General features: G+C 65.9%; 1 protein-coding gene across 2 annotated transcripts in view; it reads left to right on the top strand.

Moving 5' to 3' along the window:
* Positions 1 to 13,448, top strand: part of PDE2A (phosphodiesterase 2A) — a 30,943-nt gene extending 17,495 nt beyond the window's left edge. For both annotated transcript variants that reach the window (XM_062567492.1, XM_062567493.1), the window contains exons 4-30: positions 651 to 760; positions 1,944 to 1,999; positions 2,140 to 2,199; positions 2,312 to 2,471; positions 2,553 to 2,605; positions 3,057 to 3,131; positions 3,208 to 3,249; positions 3,597 to 3,665; positions 4,424 to 4,554; positions 4,633 to 4,744; positions 5,084 to 5,123; positions 5,674 to 5,737; positions 5,843 to 5,921; positions 6,044 to 6,221; positions 6,317 to 6,429; positions 6,857 to 6,934; positions 7,203 to 7,325; positions 7,537 to 7,607; positions 7,943 to 8,065; positions 8,169 to 8,256; positions 8,379 to 8,426; positions 8,564 to 8,638; positions 8,877 to 8,976; positions 9,197 to 9,309; positions 9,397 to 9,435; positions 9,585 to 9,691; positions 10,166 to 13,448. In XM_062567492.1, coding sequence (XP_062423476.1) covers positions 651 to 760; positions 1,944 to 1,999; positions 2,140 to 2,199; positions 2,312 to 2,471; positions 2,553 to 2,605; positions 3,057 to 3,131; positions 3,208 to 3,249; positions 3,597 to 3,665; positions 4,424 to 4,554; positions 4,633 to 4,744; positions 5,084 to 5,123; positions 5,674 to 5,737; positions 5,843 to 5,921; positions 6,044 to 6,221; positions 6,317 to 6,429; positions 6,857 to 6,934; positions 7,203 to 7,325; positions 7,537 to 7,607; positions 7,943 to 8,065; positions 8,169 to 8,256; positions 8,379 to 8,426; positions 8,564 to 8,638; positions 8,877 to 8,976; positions 9,197 to 9,309; positions 9,397 to 9,435; positions 9,585 to 9,691; positions 10,166 to 10,394 — 2,536 coding nt within the window. In that variant the 3' untranslated portion in view covers positions 10,395 to 13,448. The remainder of the gene's footprint in view (positions 1 to 650; positions 761 to 1,943; positions 2,000 to 2,139; positions 2,200 to 2,311; positions 2,472 to 2,552; positions 2,606 to 3,056; positions 3,132 to 3,207; positions 3,250 to 3,596; positions 3,666 to 4,423; positions 4,555 to 4,632; positions 4,745 to 5,083; positions 5,124 to 5,673; positions 5,738 to 5,842; positions 5,922 to 6,043; positions 6,222 to 6,316; positions 6,430 to 6,856; positions 6,935 to 7,202; positions 7,326 to 7,536; positions 7,608 to 7,942; positions 8,066 to 8,168; positions 8,257 to 8,378; positions 8,427 to 8,563; positions 8,639 to 8,876; positions 8,977 to 9,196; positions 9,310 to 9,396; positions 9,436 to 9,584; positions 9,692 to 10,165) is intronic.
* Positions 13,449 to 18,659: the final 5,211 nt, after the last annotated feature.

Below are 18,659 nucleotides of genomic sequence, written 5' to 3'. Positions count from 1 at the left end.
AAAAAGAGCATTTGGAAGCTGTTTGAGAGGTGGAGGAAAGCCGGTTATCCCAGCCGGGGCGCTGCAGAGCGGGGTGCACACGCACGCACGTACTTGCACACACGCACGCCCATGCACACGTGCTCATGCACACCCTGCTTGCCTGCGGATGCATGCACATGCATGCACGCACCCCCTGCATGCACAGGTGCTCATGCACACCCTGCCCGCCCATGCATGCACACACACACACACACTCATGCATGCACACACACACACACACTCATGCACAGGTGCTCACGCACACCTGGCCTGCCTTTGAACACACACACACACACACATGCGTGCATGCACACGCACGCATGCACACACACCCCACGTGCACAGGCGCTGGCCCTCCGTCGGCACTGGCGACCTTGTGCCGCGGTACCAAAGCCGCGCGCGGTGCCGCCACGGTGCCGCCGGCGCAGGGGCCCGGCGCGGCAGCGGGGATGGCGTCCAGCCGCTCGGGGTGGCCGAGGGCAGGATGGGGCTCGGAGGGCCCTGGCTTGGCCCCGGCCCTGCCCTGGGCTCTGCGTGCCGGTGGCTCCCCGAGGGTGCAGCGCCCGGGAAGCGCGGGGTGCCGGGTGCCAGCGCGCGGGCTCAAGGGCGCCCGGCCCGTCTCCCTGCAGAGATGCGGTGCGGAGGCAGAAGCGGCTCGAATGCGGGGGGCTGCTGCCTGCCGAGCTGCCGGGGCAGCAGCTGGGGCCCCTGGCAGCGCCCCTGGCCCCCGGCACGCAAGGTGGGTGCCACCGTGCCAAGGGGGGCGTGGGTACAGGGATGGAGGCAGCTGGGTATGAGCCTGCATGCATGGGTGGGCTTGGGAGTGGGTGGACAGATCGGTCGACTTAGGGGTGGGTGGACGCATGGGTGGGTGAATGGATGGATGGGCTCCAAGGTTGGTGGATGGATGAGTAGGTGAATGAATGAATGTGTGGACGGATGGGTGGTGGATGGATGGGTGGGTGGATCAGTGGATGGATGGGTGGGAGGATGGATGGGTGGATGGATGGATGGGTGGGTGGGTGGGTGGATGGGTGGATGGATTAGTGGGTGGGTGGATGGGTGGGGGATGGGTGAATGGATGGGCTCCAAGCTTGGTGGGTGGATGAGAAGATGAATGGATGAATGTGGATGGATGGGTACTGGATGGATGAAAAAGTGGATGGGTGGGTGGATGGATGGGTGGGTGGATGGATGGTTGGGTAGGTGAGTGGATGGATTAGTGGGTAGAAGGCTGGATGGATGGTTGGGTGGGTGGGTGGGTGGGTGGATGGATGGGTGGGTGGGTGGGTGGATAGGGGATGGGGGATGGATGGATGGATGGGTGGGTGGGTGGATGGGGGTAGATGGATGGATGGATGGGGGGCATATTGGAGGACATACAGGTGGGTGGCTGGTGGAGGACAAGAAAGCATACAGGTGGGTGGACAGTTGTGTGCATGGAGGGGTGAGGGACAGGTGGGCATAAAGGTTGGTGGGTGAGGGATGACAGCTCATACAGGTGGGTGGATGCCTGCATGGGGGGGTGAGGGATGGGCGGGCGTGAGGGTGTGTGGGCAGCTGGACTGATGGACACGTGGGGGACAAGTAGGTGTGGAGGTGGGTGGGCGTGGGCAGGCTGGGCAGAGGTGGATGCACAGATGTGGGACGGCTGGGCAGAGGGTGGGGGGACGGATGGGTCGGGGGACAGGGAGGCAGCCAGGTTAACGGGCGGAGAATGAGCTGCGGGATGAGGGGGTGGAGAGATGAACGGACGGACGGAGGGATGGGCTGAAGGATGCAAGGGCCGATGGATCTATGGGTGGCTGGGGCGGGCGGGCAGACGGGAGGATGAGGAAGAGGGGCGGGGGCATGCACGGACGGACGGACGGACAGACGGGGGGTGGTGCTGCTCACGGCTGCCCCGCTCCCTCGGCTCGCAGTGCTCGCCGTGCCGCTGGTGGACAAGGACAGCGGGGCCGTGGTGTGCGTCATCCTGGTGAGTGCGGGCCCCCCCGGCCCCGGAGGCGCTCGCCCGTCCGCCTCGGGGACCCGGAACGCCTGGGGAGGCCGGGGGGGCTGCGGGCGGGCGGCAGCGCCCGGACGCCTGGGCCCTCATTGCGTGCACCCCCCGGGCAGGTGCACTGCGGCCCCCTGAGCGAGGCGGACGAGCAGAACCTGCGCGCGCTGGAGAGACACGTGAGTGACGCTCGGCCCGCGGCAGGAGCCGGACGCCGCGCGGGGCCCGGCGCGGCGCGGCGCTCGGCCGGGCGAGCTCGGGGGCCGCGGGCTGACGCGGGGCGCCTTGCAGACCCTCGTGGCGTACGGGCGGGTGCAGGCCCTGCAGAAGCTGCAGCCCTGGCCCCGGGTCAGCCTCTCCACCAGCTCCTCCCAGACCTCCCTGGCCAAGCCCGAGACGGCGGCCACCAGCGGCTACAGCGAGCTGGACCGCAAGATCCTGCAGCTCTGCGGTGAGGGCAGCGGGGCGCCGGGCAGGGCCGTGCTGGCGGGTGCCGGAGGGACCCCGCGCTCACAGTCCCACCTTCCCGCAGGTGAGCTGTACGACCTGGATGCCGCCTCGCTCCAGCTCAAGGTCATCAACTACGTGAGTAGCCACCCGGCTCCCGCGCCGGCTCTGCTCGTGGGGCTCAGCCCGGGGGGCTTCACCCAAGCACGGCGCTGGCCCTTACCCTGCTCCACCAGAAAAAAAAAGAAAGCAAAGAACTCCCTCAAGCATCAACTGCACAGCCATCAGTAGTGTCCAGAGTGAACAGCCTTGTTTTAGCCCTCAGTAGTCTCCAGAGTTAACAGCCTCACTCTGACCTTGCAAACTCAGACAATAGAAGCAGAACTAGTTATCTTGACCCCACAGGTTGTCCTCTTGCTCTCACGCATTCTTTATGCAACCCTCAGTAGTGTCCAGAGTGAACAGCCTTGCCCTAACCATCAGTAGTCTCCAAGTGTCCTGGCAGGACACCGCCCCCGCGATGGCCTCTCGGGACGGCGTGCCGGCAAACCGCTGCCCGGCTCGCGCTGACCGCGGCGCCTCTCCCCAGCTGAAGCAGGAGACCCAGTCGCTGTGCTGCTGCCTGCTGCTCGTCTCCGAGGACAACCACCAGCTCTTCTGCCAGGTGGGGAGCGCCGGGCCGGGCCGGGGGGCTGGGGCGCCCCGCTCGCCGCCCCGCCGCTCACCGCCCCTCTCCCCAGGTGGTGGGCGACCGCGTCCTCGAGGAGGAGATCAGCTTTTCCGTAAGCTGTCGCAGCGGGGACAGATGGGCACAAGGGCACCCTCCAGGGACGGGGACCCGCATGTGCATGGGGGTGGAGGGGTGTCCGGGCACCCTCCAGGGACGGGGACCCACATGTGCATGGGGGTGGAGGGGCGTCCGGGCACCCCTGGGGACGGGGACCCATGTGCACGTGGGTGCTCAGCTGCATCCGGACTCACCATCCTGGTTCAACTGCTTCTGGACCAGCTCTGGCGGGTGCTGCTGGCTCCGGGGTGGCCCTGTGCAGCTGTGTCCTCCCCACCCCGCCCTGGCCTTCCTCGGGGCGATGCTCTGGGGTCCCCTCAGCCGGCTCCTCTGTGTCCACAGCTCACCTTCGGGCGCCTGGGGCAGGTCGTGGAGGACAAGAAGCCCATCACCCTGCAGGACATCAGCGTGGTGGGTGTCCACGCCCCGGTCGCGGAGCAGAGCTGGGTATTGGTGGTGTCCCTGCCACCCAGCTCCCTGACCAGCACAGGCCACCCTGTGCCTGGCACCCCACAGCCTCGACACCCCACAGCCCCGACGCCCCAATGCCCTCACAGCCCATGGCCCTGACACCCTAAGCCCTGGTACCCCACAGCCTTGGCACCCCATGGCCCTGTCATCCCATGGCCTCATCACCCCATGGCCTCATCATCCCACAGCCTTGGCACCCCATGGCCCCATCATCCCATGGCCTCATCACCCCATGGCCTCATCATCCCACAGCCTTGGCACCCCATGGCCCCATCATCCCGTGGCCCCATCACCCCATGGCCTCATGACCCCGCAGCTTAGCACCCCATTGCCATGGCACCACATAGCCCCAATAACCTATAGCCCTGACACTCTACAGCCTTGGTCCCCCATGGCCTCATCACCTCACAGCCTTTGCACCCCACTGTCCTGGCACTCCATAGCCTGAAAACCCCATAGCCATGGCAAACCACAGCCATGGCACTCCCATGGTCCCAGCCCCCCCCCCCCAGCTCCAGCACCCCACAGCCCCAGCATCTCATGGACCCAGCACCCCACAAACTCCAGCACCCCACAGTCCTGGCACCCAACAGCCCTAGTAACCCCTGATCCTGGTGCCCCACAGCCCCAGCACCCTACAGTCCCGGCGCCCCACGGCCCCTGCACCCCATGGCCCTGCTCACTCTTCCTCCCTGCAGGAGGAGCACAAGCAGCTGAACAACATGCTGGGCTTCGAGGTCACCTCCATGCTCTGCGTCCCTGTCACCAGCCGGGCCACTGCGCAGGTGGTGGCCCTGGCCTGCGCCTTCAACAAGCTGGGTGGCGAGAGGTGAGCGTGGGGCGCGTGGGGTCTGGCCGTGGGGTGCCGTGCGGGCACCCATGTCCCAGCCCTGCTCTCGCCCTGCAGCTACACGGAGGCAGACGAGCACAAGATCCAGCACTGCTTCTGCTACACCTCCACGGTGCTCACCAGCACGCTGGCCTTCCAGAAGGAGCAGAAGCTCAAGTGTGAGTGCCAGGTGAGACCCCAGCGGGCGCCCCCGGCACCCTCCCAGCCCCAGCACCCTCCCAGCTGAGCTGCGCACCCCCGGGCACCCTCCTTACAAAGGAGCTGCTGGCAGTGGCTGAGATGTCACCCCAGTGTCCAGCCCCATCAGCTTCACTCTGGGTTGTCCCCCTCCTTCCAGCAGCAAGAGGGGCTGGCATGCGGCACGGGAGCCCAGACACCTGCGTCTCCAGGCCGGCTGCCAACTGCCCACAAAGCCCTGTGGCACCCTAGCATGGACCTCTACCCACCCTGCTCTGGTCATCCTCGGGCCCATGCTGGTTGCTAACAGTGTCCTCTCTGTCCCCACCAGGCCCTGCTGCAGGTGGCGAAGAACCTGTTCACGCACTTGGGTAGGTGGCTCGGTCCCCCCGTCGCCTGCTGCTTCTCGGGCCATCACCCGTCCCCTGTCTCCAGGCTGGGGGACACCTGGTCCTGGGGGCTGGTGATGGGAGGGGGAATGTGCGCGCATGCGTGCCGTGCATGCATGCACTTCCACACGCACACTCGTGCACGTGCACACACAACATTGAGTGCACTTGGGTACACCTGCACGCACCCACGCACTCGTTGCGTGAACACAGAGCCTTGCACGCACTTAGAAATGCGTGTGCACGCATGCACACTGTTGCATATGTGCATGCCCAGGTGCAGCTTGGGCCGCACGCACAAGCACAGTGCTGCGTTGTGTACCTTGCTGCACACTCACACGTGCTGTGCCACAAATACAAGCGCACACACACACACACGTGCGTGCTCTGGGAACCCACCACTTCATCACACATGAGCCGGGCGGTGCCAGCAGCAGGAGCTTCCCTGCCTGCTGCTCCCTACTGCAGAGCCCCAGCGCTGCTCAGCACACGCCCCGGGCCCCACCACTGATGGCTTTTCTTCCCATCACAGACGATGTGTCCGTTCTGCTCCAGGAGATCATCACAGAAGCCCGAAACCTCAGCAATGCTGAGATGTGAGTGGCTCCTGGCTCCCCAGGGGTCAGGGCTGGGTGTCACAGCTGAGTGAGAGGCCTCGATGCCCTTGGGCATGCCGTGAGTACCTGTGACCTCTCTTGCAGATGCTCTGTGTTCCTGCTGGACCGGCTCAGCCATGAGCTCGTGGCCAAGGTGTTTGATGGTGGTGTGGTGGACGATGAGGTGAGCTGGGTGTGGGCAGCTCCAGGGATGAGATGCAGCATGATGCCAGAGGCTGGGCATTTGGGGAGGGCTCTTGCCTTGCGTGGGGCCACCCTGAGCTTGGAGCCTCTCCTTGCCTGCAGAGCTATGAGATCCGCATCCCCGCAGACCAGGGCATCGCCGGGCATGTGGCCACCACCGGCAAGATCCTTAACATCAAGGATGCCTACTCCCACCCGCTCTTCTACCGTGGTGTGGACGACAGCACTGGCTTTCGCACCAGGAATATCCTCTGCTTCCCCATCAAGGATGAGAACCAGGGTGAGTCGGGGCGTGGTGTTTGGTCCTGGCTGGGTCAGTGCACAGGGGACTTGGGGGCTGAGGTGACCCCTCTGACTGTCCCACTCTGGTCCTAGAGGTCATTGGCGTTGCAGAGCTGGTCAACAAGATCAATGGACCCTGGTTCAGCAAGTTTGATGAGGATCTGGCCACTGCTTTCTCCATCTACTGTGGTATCAGCATTGCCCACGTAAGTGCTGGGGACACCTCTGGCTCCCCAGTGCTCCCACCTGAGTGGGCAATGGAGAGAGAAGAGCCTGTCTCTGTCCCAGGTGATGGGGAGAGGAGAGCCCGTCTCCATCTTGGGTGGGCAATGGGGAGAGCAGAGCCTGTCTCCACCATGGGCAGGTGATGGGCGGAGGAGAGCCCATCTCCATCATGAGTAGGCAATTGGGAGAGGAGAGCCCATCTCTATCATGGGTAATGGGAAGAGGAGAGCCCATCTCTGTCTCGGATGATGGGGAGAGGACGACCTATCTCCATCATGGTCAATGGGAGAGGAGAGCCTGTCTCCGTCACGGGCAGGCGATGGGAAGAAGAGGGCCCATCTCTGGATGGAGCTCTGGCGGGCCGTTGTCACCCCCTGTCATGCTCACACCTCACTCCCACCCCGGCAGTCCCTCCTCTACAAGAAGGTGAATGAGGCGCAGTACCGCAGCCACTTGGCCAATGAGATGATGATGTATCACATGAAGGTGAGCCGTCGCAATGGGCCAGGACTGGCACTGGGACAAGGACGAGGATCTGGGGCAGGGTGGGCAAGCTGCTTCTACACAAGATGATGAGCTGGCTTGGGCTCCACCTCAGGGATGTGTGCATCTCAGGGGATGTAGGTGGACATCAAGCAACCAGAGCTCTGGGCCAGTCTCGAACCAGCCAAAACCCAAAGGGAGGTTTTGAGGCTGAAATGGCCCAGGAACAGCTCTGCGGGCTGCTGGTGAAGGCTCTTGTCCCGTCTTGTAGGTCTCCGATGATGAATACACCAAACTACTCAGCGAGGGCATCCAGCCCGTGTCAGCCATTGACCCCAACTTCGACAGCTTCACCTACACGCCACGCTCGCTCCCCGAGGACGACACCTCCATGGTGAGCGCTGGTGTTCCAGGGCTAGGCAAGGAGGAGCCACCAGCACCCTGCATGCCCTTGGTCGCCTCACCTATCCTGGCATGAGGAGCAGGCTGCTGGGGGAGCTGCAGCAGTGGGGCCGGCTGCTGCGGCCAGGCCACCTCCCTGCCTGCTGGGCAGAGGCCCCCTTGGCGCCCGAGCCATCACCCTGTGCCTGCCATCCCCTCTGCAGGCCATCCTGAGCATGCTGCAGGACATGAACTTCATCAACACCTACAAGATGGACCGCCAGACGCTCACCCGGTGGGTGGCCTTTATTGGGATGCCATTGGGAGGGGGATCTCATGTTCCTCATGATATATGTCCCCAAGGCACTAGCTAATGGCACAGGAAGGAATCAGGGTGCCCAAGTCCTCATCCTTGCTCTGCCACTGACTTGCTGTGTGGCCTTGGGCATGTCCCATGGCCCCGTGCCTCAGTTTCCCCAAATACCTGGGTTGTACACGGGGGCGCTACGCTGCAGCTGCACTCGCGTACCCATGGCCAGCTGGGGATGGCCACGCACCTTTGGAGGACATGGAGGGGACATGCCCGTGGGCCCCGCGTCCCCTCCTCACCGCCAGCCCTGCCGCGTCCAGGTTCTGCCTGATGGTGAAGAAGGGCTACCGCGACCCACCATACCACAACTGGATGCACGCCTTCTCCGTCTCCCACTTCTGCTACCTGCTCTACAAGAACCTCGAGCTGGTCAACTACCTGGAGTAAGGTGCCCCCGTCCTCATCCTCAGCCTGGTCCTGCAGCCGGGCTGCCCCCTTGCCCCCTGCCGTGGCCCCCGCTCCGACCTCTCCCCCTCCACCCTGCAGAGACATCGAGATCTTTGCCCTCTTCATCTCCTGCATGTGCCATGACCTGGACCACAGAGGCACCAACAACTCCTTCCAGGTGGCTTCGGTGAGCCCTGGTTGCGAGAAGAGAGGGGACGGCGCGAGCCCCTGGTCGGGGTGGGCGTCTGGCTGGGTGGGGGAAACGCTGGGGCAGGGCTGCACGTTGAGCCCGACTGCTCTGTCTTGCAGAAATCCGTCCTGGCAGCGCTGTACAGCTCAGAGGGCTCCGTCATGGAGGTGAGGGTGGGAGGGGGCCCGGTGGGGCGGGTGGCAGGTGGCTGCCTGCGTTGGTGTGGGGGGGCTCCCGGCGGGCTCCGTGGCTCCGGCCACATCCCGCACCGCCGCCGGCTCCCCCAGCCCCGCTTCTCCCGCAGAGGCACCACTTCGCCCAGGCCATCGCCATCCTCAACAGCCAGGGCTGCAACATCTTCGACCACTTCTCCCGCAAGGTGAGTGGGCCACCGGCGGGACCTCGGCTTCCCCGGGACCCCCCGTGCCACGCTGCAAGGCCTGCACGTTGCTGCTGTCGGGGCAAGGTCCCCGGACGGATCCCTGGGGGCGACGCGCCGGCCTTTGTCCCACTCCGGCTCCGCTTCCCACCGGGCACGGTGCAGCGGGCTCCTCGGGTGCCCGGGGCTGACGGAGGCACCGAGCTGGTCACGCTGGCCATGTCATCTGCCCCTGCAGGACTACCAGCGCATGCTGGACCTCATGAGGGACATCATCCTGGCCACGGACCTGGCCCACCACCTGCGGATCTTCAAGGACCTCCAGAAGATGGCAGAAGGTGAAGCTGGGCCGCGAGGGCCCAGGGCTGCAGCGGGCATCGCTACTGGGTCTCCTCCAGCCCCATGGGCAGCGGGTCTGCAAGATGTGCTGGCCTGGGGACTGGGATGTGACACTGCGGGTCCCGGGTGTCCCCAAAGCCCTCATGCGGGTGGTGAGGGGCAGAGCAGGCTACGGGGCCCCTTCGCCCACCCGAACCGTGCCCTCTGCTTGCCCGGCAGTCGGCTACGACCCCAAGAACAAGCAGCACCACAGCCTGCTGCTGTGCCTGCTCATGACGTCCTGCGACCTCTCGGACCAGACCAAGGGCTGGAAGACCACCAGGAAGATCGCGGTGAGTACGCTGTGGGGTCTGCATGCCCCCACGGCGGGATGGGGCCACCGGCGGCAGCCCCCGGTGCTGACAGCCTCTCCCCCGCAGGAGCTCATCTACAAGGAGTTCTTCTCCCAGGGAGATCTGGTACGTAGCGCGGTGTCCCCGTCCCAGCGTGGGGCTGCGGCCGCAGCCTCGGGGAGCTCGGTGCGCCCCGAGGGACGCGGATGGGGCGGGTGGCTGCGGACGTGGACCAGGCTCGGCGGGTGCTGAGCCCCGCTGCGCCGGCGCCGCAGGAGAAGGCCATGGGCAACCGCCCGCTGGAGATGATGGACCGGGAGAAAGCCTACATCCCCGAGCTGCAGATCAGCTTCATGGAGCACATCGCGATGCCCATCTACAAGTGAGTGCCCTGGCGGGGGCCCGTGCCGGCGGGGGGCTCCCGCGCTCCCCCGGGCGTCCCCCGTCCTCTCGCATCGGCCGTGGGCTGCCCAGGGCAGTCCCGGGCACCCAGTGCCGCTCCCTCCTGCCCCTTCGTTCGGGGTCTTCGGGGGTGCTGCAGCAGCGCGGGTGCAAGGGGTGCTGCCACAGCGCGCAGAGGCCGTGTCACCCTCCCTCGGCGCACTCCTTTGCCCCCCTGCCCCTCTTCCCCGCTGCCGACCCCATGCATTTGTGCCCCCCGGGCACTGCCAGCCCCACAGGGCCCCCCTTGGTGGGGTTGCAGGCTGGAGCATCCCTGGATGAAGCGGAGTGGGCTTGGGCGCTGCTGGGTGACCCCAGGCACTGGGGGGGGGGGGGGTCTCCCGCCGTGGGGCTGGGGCCGGAGCGGGGCAGCCGGACGGCGCGGGCCGCGGGCTGAGGGGTGCCCGTCCCGCAGGCTGCTGCAGGACCTCTTCCCCAAGGCCGCCGAGCTCTACGAGAGGGTGGCCAGCAACCGGGAGCAGTGGACCAAGGTGTCCCACAAGTTCACCATCCGCGGCTTGCCCAGCAACAACTCCCTGGACTTCCTGGACGAGGAGTACGAGCCGCAGGGCCCCGGCGGCGCGGGCGCCCAGCTGAACGGCTGCCTGGACGCCGAGGGGCTCCCCGAGTCGGGGGCCGAGTGAGGGCGGCGGCGGGGGGGCGAAGCGGAGCCCCAGCCCCGACCCTGCCGCTCCCCCCCCCCGCCCCCTTCTCCCTTTTTTTTTATTTCTTTTCCTCCCGCTCCGGCGCGGTGCAACCCGATCCGGGCGGCAGCGGCTCTCTCCGGACTGCTTCTCGCCCCGGGCGCAGCCGCCGGCTCGTCCCCCGCCGGCAGAGCTGCAGGCGTCGCCCGCCCCGAGGCAGCCGGGTGCCCTCGCTCTGCGCCGAGGTGGAGACCCCCAACCCCTCGGTGCCCTCGGACCGCCCCGGGGACGAAGTTACGGCTTCGGTGCAGCCAGGAGGGTGAAGGGGCAGAGGAAGGGCAGGACCGGGACTGGAGAAGCAGGATGAGTCTGGCCAGAGGATGCAAGAAGGCACCTGGGGCCACCCAAGACGTCTGTCCCTTGGGCTCGTCCCCAAGCCGTGGGGCACAACGCTGCGTGGGCAGTGGGCTGCCGCTCTGCACCCCCTGGGGACTGTTCTGGGGGGACGCCCAGGACTAGGGTCCACAGCGGGTCCCGTCCCCGCCAGCTCCCAGACTTTGCCAGCCACCCGCGGTCCTGCTGGCCCCACTGACCGCCATGCATGGATGCCACCACCCTCTCGTATCCCTCTGGCCCTACTGACCACCGTGCAGAGACCCCACTGGCTGCCCGCGGTCCCAACAGCCCCGCTGACCACCAGGCATGGACCCCACCAGCCACCTGCGGTGCTGCCAGCCCCACCAACCATCGTACATGGACCTGATGGCCACATGTGGTTCTACCAGCCCCACCGACCGCCATACATGGACCCTGATGGCCATGCATGGTTCAGCCATCCCCACTACCCACCAGGCATTGATCCTACTGGCCACCCACAGTCCCTCTGACCGTCTTGATGGTCATGCATGGGTCCCACCAGCCGCTCACATCCCTCCAGCTCTACTGACTACCATGCACAGACCCTGCCAGCTGTCCGCAGTCCCTCCAGCCCTACTTACTGCTGTGCAAGGATCCCACAGCCACCTGTTGTCCCTCTGGCCCTCTTGATCACCACACAAAGACCTGGCCAGCTGCTTGTGTCCCTCTAGTCCCACCAACCACCACGCATGGACCCTGATGGTTGTCACCAGTCCCTCCAGCCCCACCGAATACCATGCATGGACTCTGATGGCTGCCGCCTGTCCCTCCACTCCCACCGACCATCACACGTGGACCTGACAGCTGCCAGCAGTCCCTCCAGTCCCACCAACCACCACACATGGACCCTGATGGCTACCAGCAGTCTTTCTGACCCCATCAACCACCATACATTGACCCTGGGAGCTGCCAACAGTTTCTCCGGCCCCACCAGTCACCACATATGGACCCTGACAGCTGCCCAACAGTTCCTGCAGCCCCACGGACCGCCATGCATGGGCCCCGACAGCTGCCAGTAGTCCCTCCAGCCCCTACTGACCATCACACATGGACCCTGATGGCTGCCCATGGACCCTCCAACCCCATGACCACTGTGCAGTCCCTCCAGTCCCACCAATCACCACACATGAACCCTGACAGCCAGCTGCGGTCCCTCCAGCCCCACCAACCACCATGCATGCACCCTGGCAGCTGCCCACAGTCTCTCCAGCCCCTCTAACCACCACACATGAACTGTGATGGCTGCCCGTGGTTCCTGCAGTCCCACTGACCACCACACATGGACCCTGACAGCTGCCTACAGTCCCTGCAGTCCCACTGACCATCACACATGGACCCTGATGGCTGCCATGAGTCCCTCCAGCCCCTACTGACCATCACGCATGGACCTCAATAGCTGCCTGTGGTCCCTCCAGCCCCATGACTATCGTGCATGGACCCCACCAGCTGCCCACGGTCCCGCCAGCCCTGGGGCTCTGCTGAGGGCATCACAGCAAGCAGCCCTTGGGCCCCCTTGAGCCATATGCATGGCACCATCTGAAATCATAGGTCTGCACGACCAAAGCCGCCTGAGATGGCTTTGATGAGATGGCCAAAGCCACCTGAGATCCCCGTGGGGTTGTGGTGGGGCCCTGCGCAGGACAAGGCCCCGCAAGCAGCTCAGTGTAGCCGGGTTTACCGAAACGGAGCCGAGGAAGAGGGCCGGTGCTGAGCTCCACGGCAGCGCCGGGAGCAAGGTCGCCGCCGGGGCGCTCCGAAACCGGCCGCGAAGCGTGAAAGCGCCGGGCAAGGCGATCGTCACGGCAGAAACGTGTCAAAGCGCTGCTTCCCGGGGTGGGTCGTCCCCCCCACCCCGGATTGGGGCTGCGGAGAGGGGGGCGCTCCCTCTCTCCTTTCCCTCTTTAAGCCACAAGCTGTGCGTGTCCCGCAGCGTGTCCTGGCGCCCGCCCGTGCGCGTGCGGAAGCAGCGGGAGGCTCCAAAGCCGAGATGCTAACTGGGGAACAAACCAAACTGTTTGCATTTTGCCTTACCTACTCTGAGTTGCCTTTAGAGAGAGACGCTTCGCCCAAGCCCCCGGCCGGACCCCGCGTCGCTGCCCGCTGCGCGCCCCGGCGGCGGCTTCTCCCCGCGTTCCCCAAGCCCCGGGAGCCAGGAGGAGAAGGACGGCAGGTCTGGAAGGCAGAACCCCCCCCGACCCCAATAGGAAAAAGCCAGTGAAGACCAACCCGGTGGACTACCCCCCCGCGCCCGCTCCCCACGCTCCGGAGCGGCTCCGGCTTTCCCGGCACGCCGCGGGAGCGTGCAGGGATGGGTGCAGCGTTCCCGCGGCGCTTCCCGGCGTTCGGCGCCCGGGCAGGTTTGCGGGCAGGTGCATTTTGCTTCCCTCTCCCGTGCCCCTGTACATATCCCCTGGAGACACCGCAGAGCGCCTGGAGCCGCCGGGACGGATGCGCCCGGCGGGCGGTGCGGACGGGCGCCGCCTTTCCCGGCTTTTCCGCCTCCGCTTCCCGTGGCGCTGGTTGTTGGCTTCCTGCCTTCCCCCCGGCGCTGCGGAGGGGGAGCCTGGCGGGAACACGATGGTTTTCTTTTTTTGTTGTTGTTCGATTTGGGTTTTCCTAATAAATTTCGTACGTGGAGCTCCCCGTGGCGGCTCGCTCCGTGTGTCGCGTGCAGCATACGGCATGCGGGATGCAGGATGGATGCATGATGTAGCATGTGGCGTGCAGGGTGCAGGATGCGGCATGCGGAATGCAGCATGTGGGATGTGGCATAGGGGTGTGTGGGATGCAGGATCTGGGATGCAGGGGGCAGGATGAAGGATATGGGATGCAGGGTGCAGGATTCAGCACGCAGTGTGTGGCATGTGGCATGCAGGATGTGGGAGGGATGTGGGATGCAGTGTGCAGGAGGAGGATGGATGCAGGATGTGGGATGTGGTATTTGGGATGCAGGATTTGGGATGGATGCAGGATATGGGATGCGGGATGCAGGGTGCATGTGGGATGCGGGATGCAGGCTGGATGCAGGATGCAAAGGATGGATGTGGGATGCAGGATCTGACATGCGGGATTTGGGATGATTGCAAGATGCGGGATGTGGGATGCAGGATGGATGCAGGATGTGGGATGCAGGATATGGGATGCGGGATGCAGGCTGGATGCAGGATGCAAAGGATGGATGTGGGATGCAGGATGTGACATGCAGGATTTGGGATGGATGCGGGATGCGGGACGTGGGATCCAGGATGGATGCAGGATGTGGGATGCAGGATATGGGATGCAGGCTGGATGTGGGATGCAGGCTGGATGTGGGATGCGGGATGCAGGATGGATGCAGGATGTGGGATGCAGGTAGGAACGCAGGCAGCCCCGTTGCTTCTGCTGCCTTTCCCCCGCGGTTCCTCCTGCCACCCAGAGACGCACGGGCCCCGCTACCGCCTCCCAAAATGCCTCGCCGTTATTAACGGCATCTCCATCAGACGCTCCCCGGCTGGTTGTTCCTCCGAGCAGCCGCAATCGGCTCGCGTGACCGGAGCTCTGCCCCAGTGCTTGAGAAATGACTACTCCGCGCTGCTTCCATTTCTAGCACAGTAAATATTTATCCACATATATACGTATATATTGGCTCGTTCAGGAAATGCTGCTCTGCTGAAGCAACCTCCCACAGCAAGGCTTTAGCAGGAGAAACGTTTGTGAAAAAATGAGCCCCAAGGGGAGGGCCAAGGCATGGGCAGTGACGGTCCCCACGGTCCCCGCGAGCCTCCACGCCTGGGTCCCACTGCCAGGAGCGGGCGGCTGGGTCAACGCTGGGAAAGTCACCTCTGCCTGCCCTTGCCTCCGTGGGAGGCGTGCAACATGTGCAAGGTGAGGTGTGCAAGGCAAGGCGTGCAAGGAGCCGCCCCCCTCCCACCCCCCTAGCGCCGGCTCCAGCCCGGCAGAGCCGCTCGCCCCGGCCGGCGGCCCAGCAAGCGTGCGGCGCCGCGGGCCCGGCTCCGAGCTGCGCGTTTGCCCGAGCGAGGATGTTAAAAGCAAGAGGGGAACCAGGTCAGGGCCGGCCCGGGTCGCGTGGGAGCGGTTCTGGCTGGACTGTGGGTTTCTTGCTCGGCTGCGGATGCTGCGTGGCGATGAGCCTCGCAGCACCATGCCAGGTTTGGCCACCACCTGGCCAAAATGCTCTCGCCACACGTGCACGTGCTTGCTCTTGACATGCACTTGTGTGCTCTTGCATGCTTGCACGTGCATGCTCTCAACACACACATGCTCTTACACACTTTCATGTACATGCTCTCAACACACACGTGCATGCTCTTACACACTTGCATGTGCATGCTTTTGACATGCTTGCGCACGCATCCTGGGGGGCTGAAGTGGCTGCACAGGGGCATTGCCAGCGGCAGGATGCCCGGATCGCCCCCGGGCACCGCGTCGGGGATCCAGGCAAGCCCCGAAACACCCCCATTGCCAGGCTCTGCGCAGGTCCTGCACTGCCATGGGGCTGAGCGCAGCCCCATCGCCAGGTCCCTGCCGCAGCACCGCCCTCAGCACCGTGGCCTGGAGCCCCTTGGGCCGGTTCATCGCCACCGCCGACCGGGGTAGGAGAGTGGGGCTGTAGCAAGAGCCCAACATGTCGGTGCTGCCTTGCAGCGAGGTGCTGGGTACCCGTCGGTGCTGCCTTGCAGCGAGGTGCTGGGTGCCCATCGGTGCTGCCTTGCAGCGAGGTGCTGGGCATCCATCAAGTTCAAGCTCCAAAACATGGGTGGATTTTCCTTGACGCTGCCCCTGCCAGGCTCTGGCCCCTGAACACCTTCTTTGGAGGCGAGATGCGGCCTGGCAAGGAGGAGAGAGGGGACGAAGGGGATCCCGGGTAGTTTTGGCGGAGGGGAATAAGCCAGAGAAATATGGGAAAAAAAAAAAAAAAAAAAAAGAAACAAAAGCGGTAGGTGATGTTCTGCCTTGCTCCGCGCCCGGCTGCCGCGTTGTTCGGGCGCCTGGGCGAGCGGATCCGACGTGCCTGCAGCCGGGCCCTTGGCGCCCCGCGGCCGGGCTGCACCGGCGGAGCAGCTCAGCCGGGGGGGGGGGGGGGGGCTGCGTCGCCGTGCAGCGGGGCCGGGTGCCGGGGGCCTTGTGCCAGGCGGGCTGCGGGGGGCTGGTGGTGGCCGGGGCGGCCCCCACGGCGCCCGCTCCAGCTGCAGCTCCCCCCCCCCGCGCAGCTGCCAGCCTCCCACGCAGGCGGCTGCGGCGCCCCGGGGCCGCGCCGCGCTCGCCGTGACTCATCGGCGGCTCCGGCGCCCGCTCTGCGCCGCGCCGCGGCACACCGGCCCCGTGAGGGCATCGCCTTGCCTTTCCCGCCCCCACGCACCCCAATGGTCCCCCCCCCTGCGCCCCCCTGCAGCCCTGCACCCCAGGCAACCCCGTGCCCCAATGCAACTCTGCGCTCCGTGCACCCCATGCAACCCTGCGCCCCAGGGCAGCCCTGCACCCCAATGCACCCCCACATTGCAGTGCAACCCCCCACCCCAATGCACCTCCCACCCCAATGCACCCCTGTGCCCCATGCAACCCTGTGCCCCAGTGCAGCCCCACACTCCAATGCAACCCTGTGCCCCAACACAGTCCCGCACCCCAACACAGCCCCACCCCATGCAGCCCAGTGCCCCAATGCAACTCTGCGCCCCCACACTCCAGTGCAACCCCACGCCACAGTGAAAGGCTGTGGCCCCATGCAACCCTATGCCCCAGTGCAACCCCACACAGCCTTGCTCCCCCATGCAACCCCTCGCCCCAGTGCAACCCCACGCCCCAGTGCAGCTCCACGCCGGGGCCGTCCCCGGGTGCCGCCGGGGCTGGGCAGGGCCGGGCCACGGCACCGGGCGCAGCGTGGTGCACGCAGTGCGTGGTGCGGGGCTGGGGAGGAAGCAGGGAGCCGCTCCCTGCCGTGCCGCTCGCCCGGCCGCTGCAGCGGCAGCTCGGCGACCTCGCCCTCACCTGCCGGCTGGGGAGGACGCTGCTGCAGTGGCAAACCCCCAGCCCGGCGGGCGGGAAGCGCCCCGCCGGCTCCACCCAGCCGCCGCAGCCCCGCCGTGCTCCCGGGCTGCAGCGGGGACCGCGGGGGCTCGCGGGTGTCCCACCGCCCCTGCTGGGGTGTCCCACCGCCCCTGTTGGGGTGTCCCACATCTCGGGTCCAGCATTAGGGTGTTCCAGGTCCCACGTCCCATGTCCAGCATCGGGGTGTCCCAGGTCCCCATGTCCGGCACTGGGTGCCGTGTACCCTGCATTCCCTGTCCAGTACTGGAGCATCCCTCATCTAAGGATGCTGGAGCATCCCTCGCCCCACGCCCCGCGTCGGAGCATCCCCACGTCCCATTCTCCTGCCGGCATCCCACTGGAGATGCCTGGAAGCCCGTGGGCTTTGAGCCCTCGGCCGTCTCCGGGCTTCGGCCCCCTCTCACCGCCCAGCGCCGTGCTTGGAGCTGCGCCCGGCCCACGGCAGCCGGCTGTTCCTGCGCCGCGTTCGCGCCGCGCGGCCCGATTAAAAGAAAAACAGGAATCAATTGCTCATAAAACTAAACGAGCAGCCGCATCCGCCGGGGCGGGCGAGCCGGCTGCCAAGCCCATCGACCCGAGGCGGCGCGAGCGGCTGGCGCGCAGCCCGGCTCCCGCGCCGGCGCGGGGTCCTCCGTCTGCGCCGGCGGCGTCCCATGGAGTGCGGGACCCCGTGGGGGCACTGAGACCCATGGGCTGGGGGCATCGTGCTGGTGTTGGCACCCATGGGAGCGCTGGGACCCATGGAGGATGAGGCCCCACGGGGGCACTGGGACCCATGGGGCGTTGGGGACACGGTGGTGTTGGGATCCATGGTGGGCTGGGGTCCTGCCTCGAGAGTGTGCGTGCATGTGGGGGTGTGCACGCACACAATGCTTTGTGTGTGTGTGTGCACGTGTGCGTGTTCACGTGTGCACAGGGCTGTGTGCTCGCATTGGGGGGGGGCATGCTTACAGGTGTGCGCGCACCAGGGTGTGTGTGCATGCACTCAGGAGCGCGTGTGCACGTGGATGTGTGTGCACACAGGAATGTGGGCTTGTGCACAAGGGTGTATGTGCATGTGGGGCATGTGTGCACACAGGGCTGTGTGTGCACACATGTGTGTGCACACAGGTGTGTGCATGCATGCTAGAGGCCTGGGTGTGTGCACGCACGTGTGTGTGTGTGTGCACATGGGCCTGGGTACGCTTGTGTGTATGGGGGAGTGCGTGTACACAGGTGTCAGTGTGTGTGTGTGTATGTGTGTGTGTGTGCAAGTGGGGGTTGCGTGCACAGAAGTGTGTGTGTATACTCAGGGGTCTGCGTGTTTGCACACGGGGGAGCGCACGGGGGTTAGGATGTGTTTGTACACGTGAGGTGTGCACGCACACAGGTGTTTGTGCACATGAGGTATGCATGTGCATGTGTGTGTGTGTGCACACATGGGAGGTGCATGCACACAGGTGTGCATGCACAGGGGGGTGCCTGCACACAGGTGTCAGTGCAAATGGGGGGTGCACGCACACACGTGTGCACGCACAGGGGGGTGCACGCACACAGGTGTCGGTGCAAACGAGGGGGGGCGCGCGCACACACGTGTGCTCTCACAGGGGGGTGCACACGGGGCGGGGGGGGGCGTGCACGCGCACAGACGCGGGTGCATGCGGGGGGGGGCAGTGCGCGCGCGCTCGCTCTCACGGCGGCGGGGCGGGGGGGGGGGGCGCGCTCCCCTCCTCCCTCCCCCCCCCCCCGCCGCGTGCGCGCGCCCGCCCGCTGCCCCCCGCCCTGCGCGGCGCGGCGCGCTCGGGGGCGGGCGGAGGCGGCGGC

Source organism: Rhea pennata, chromosome 1, assembly GCF_028389875.1.
Source record: "Rhea pennata isolate bPtePen1 chromosome 1, bPtePen1.pri, whole genome shotgun sequence".
Taxonomy (NCBI): domain Eukaryota; kingdom Metazoa; phylum Chordata; class Aves; order Rheiformes; family Rheidae; genus Rhea; species Rhea pennata.
This window is presented reverse-complemented; position numbering and strand designations above follow the sequence as displayed.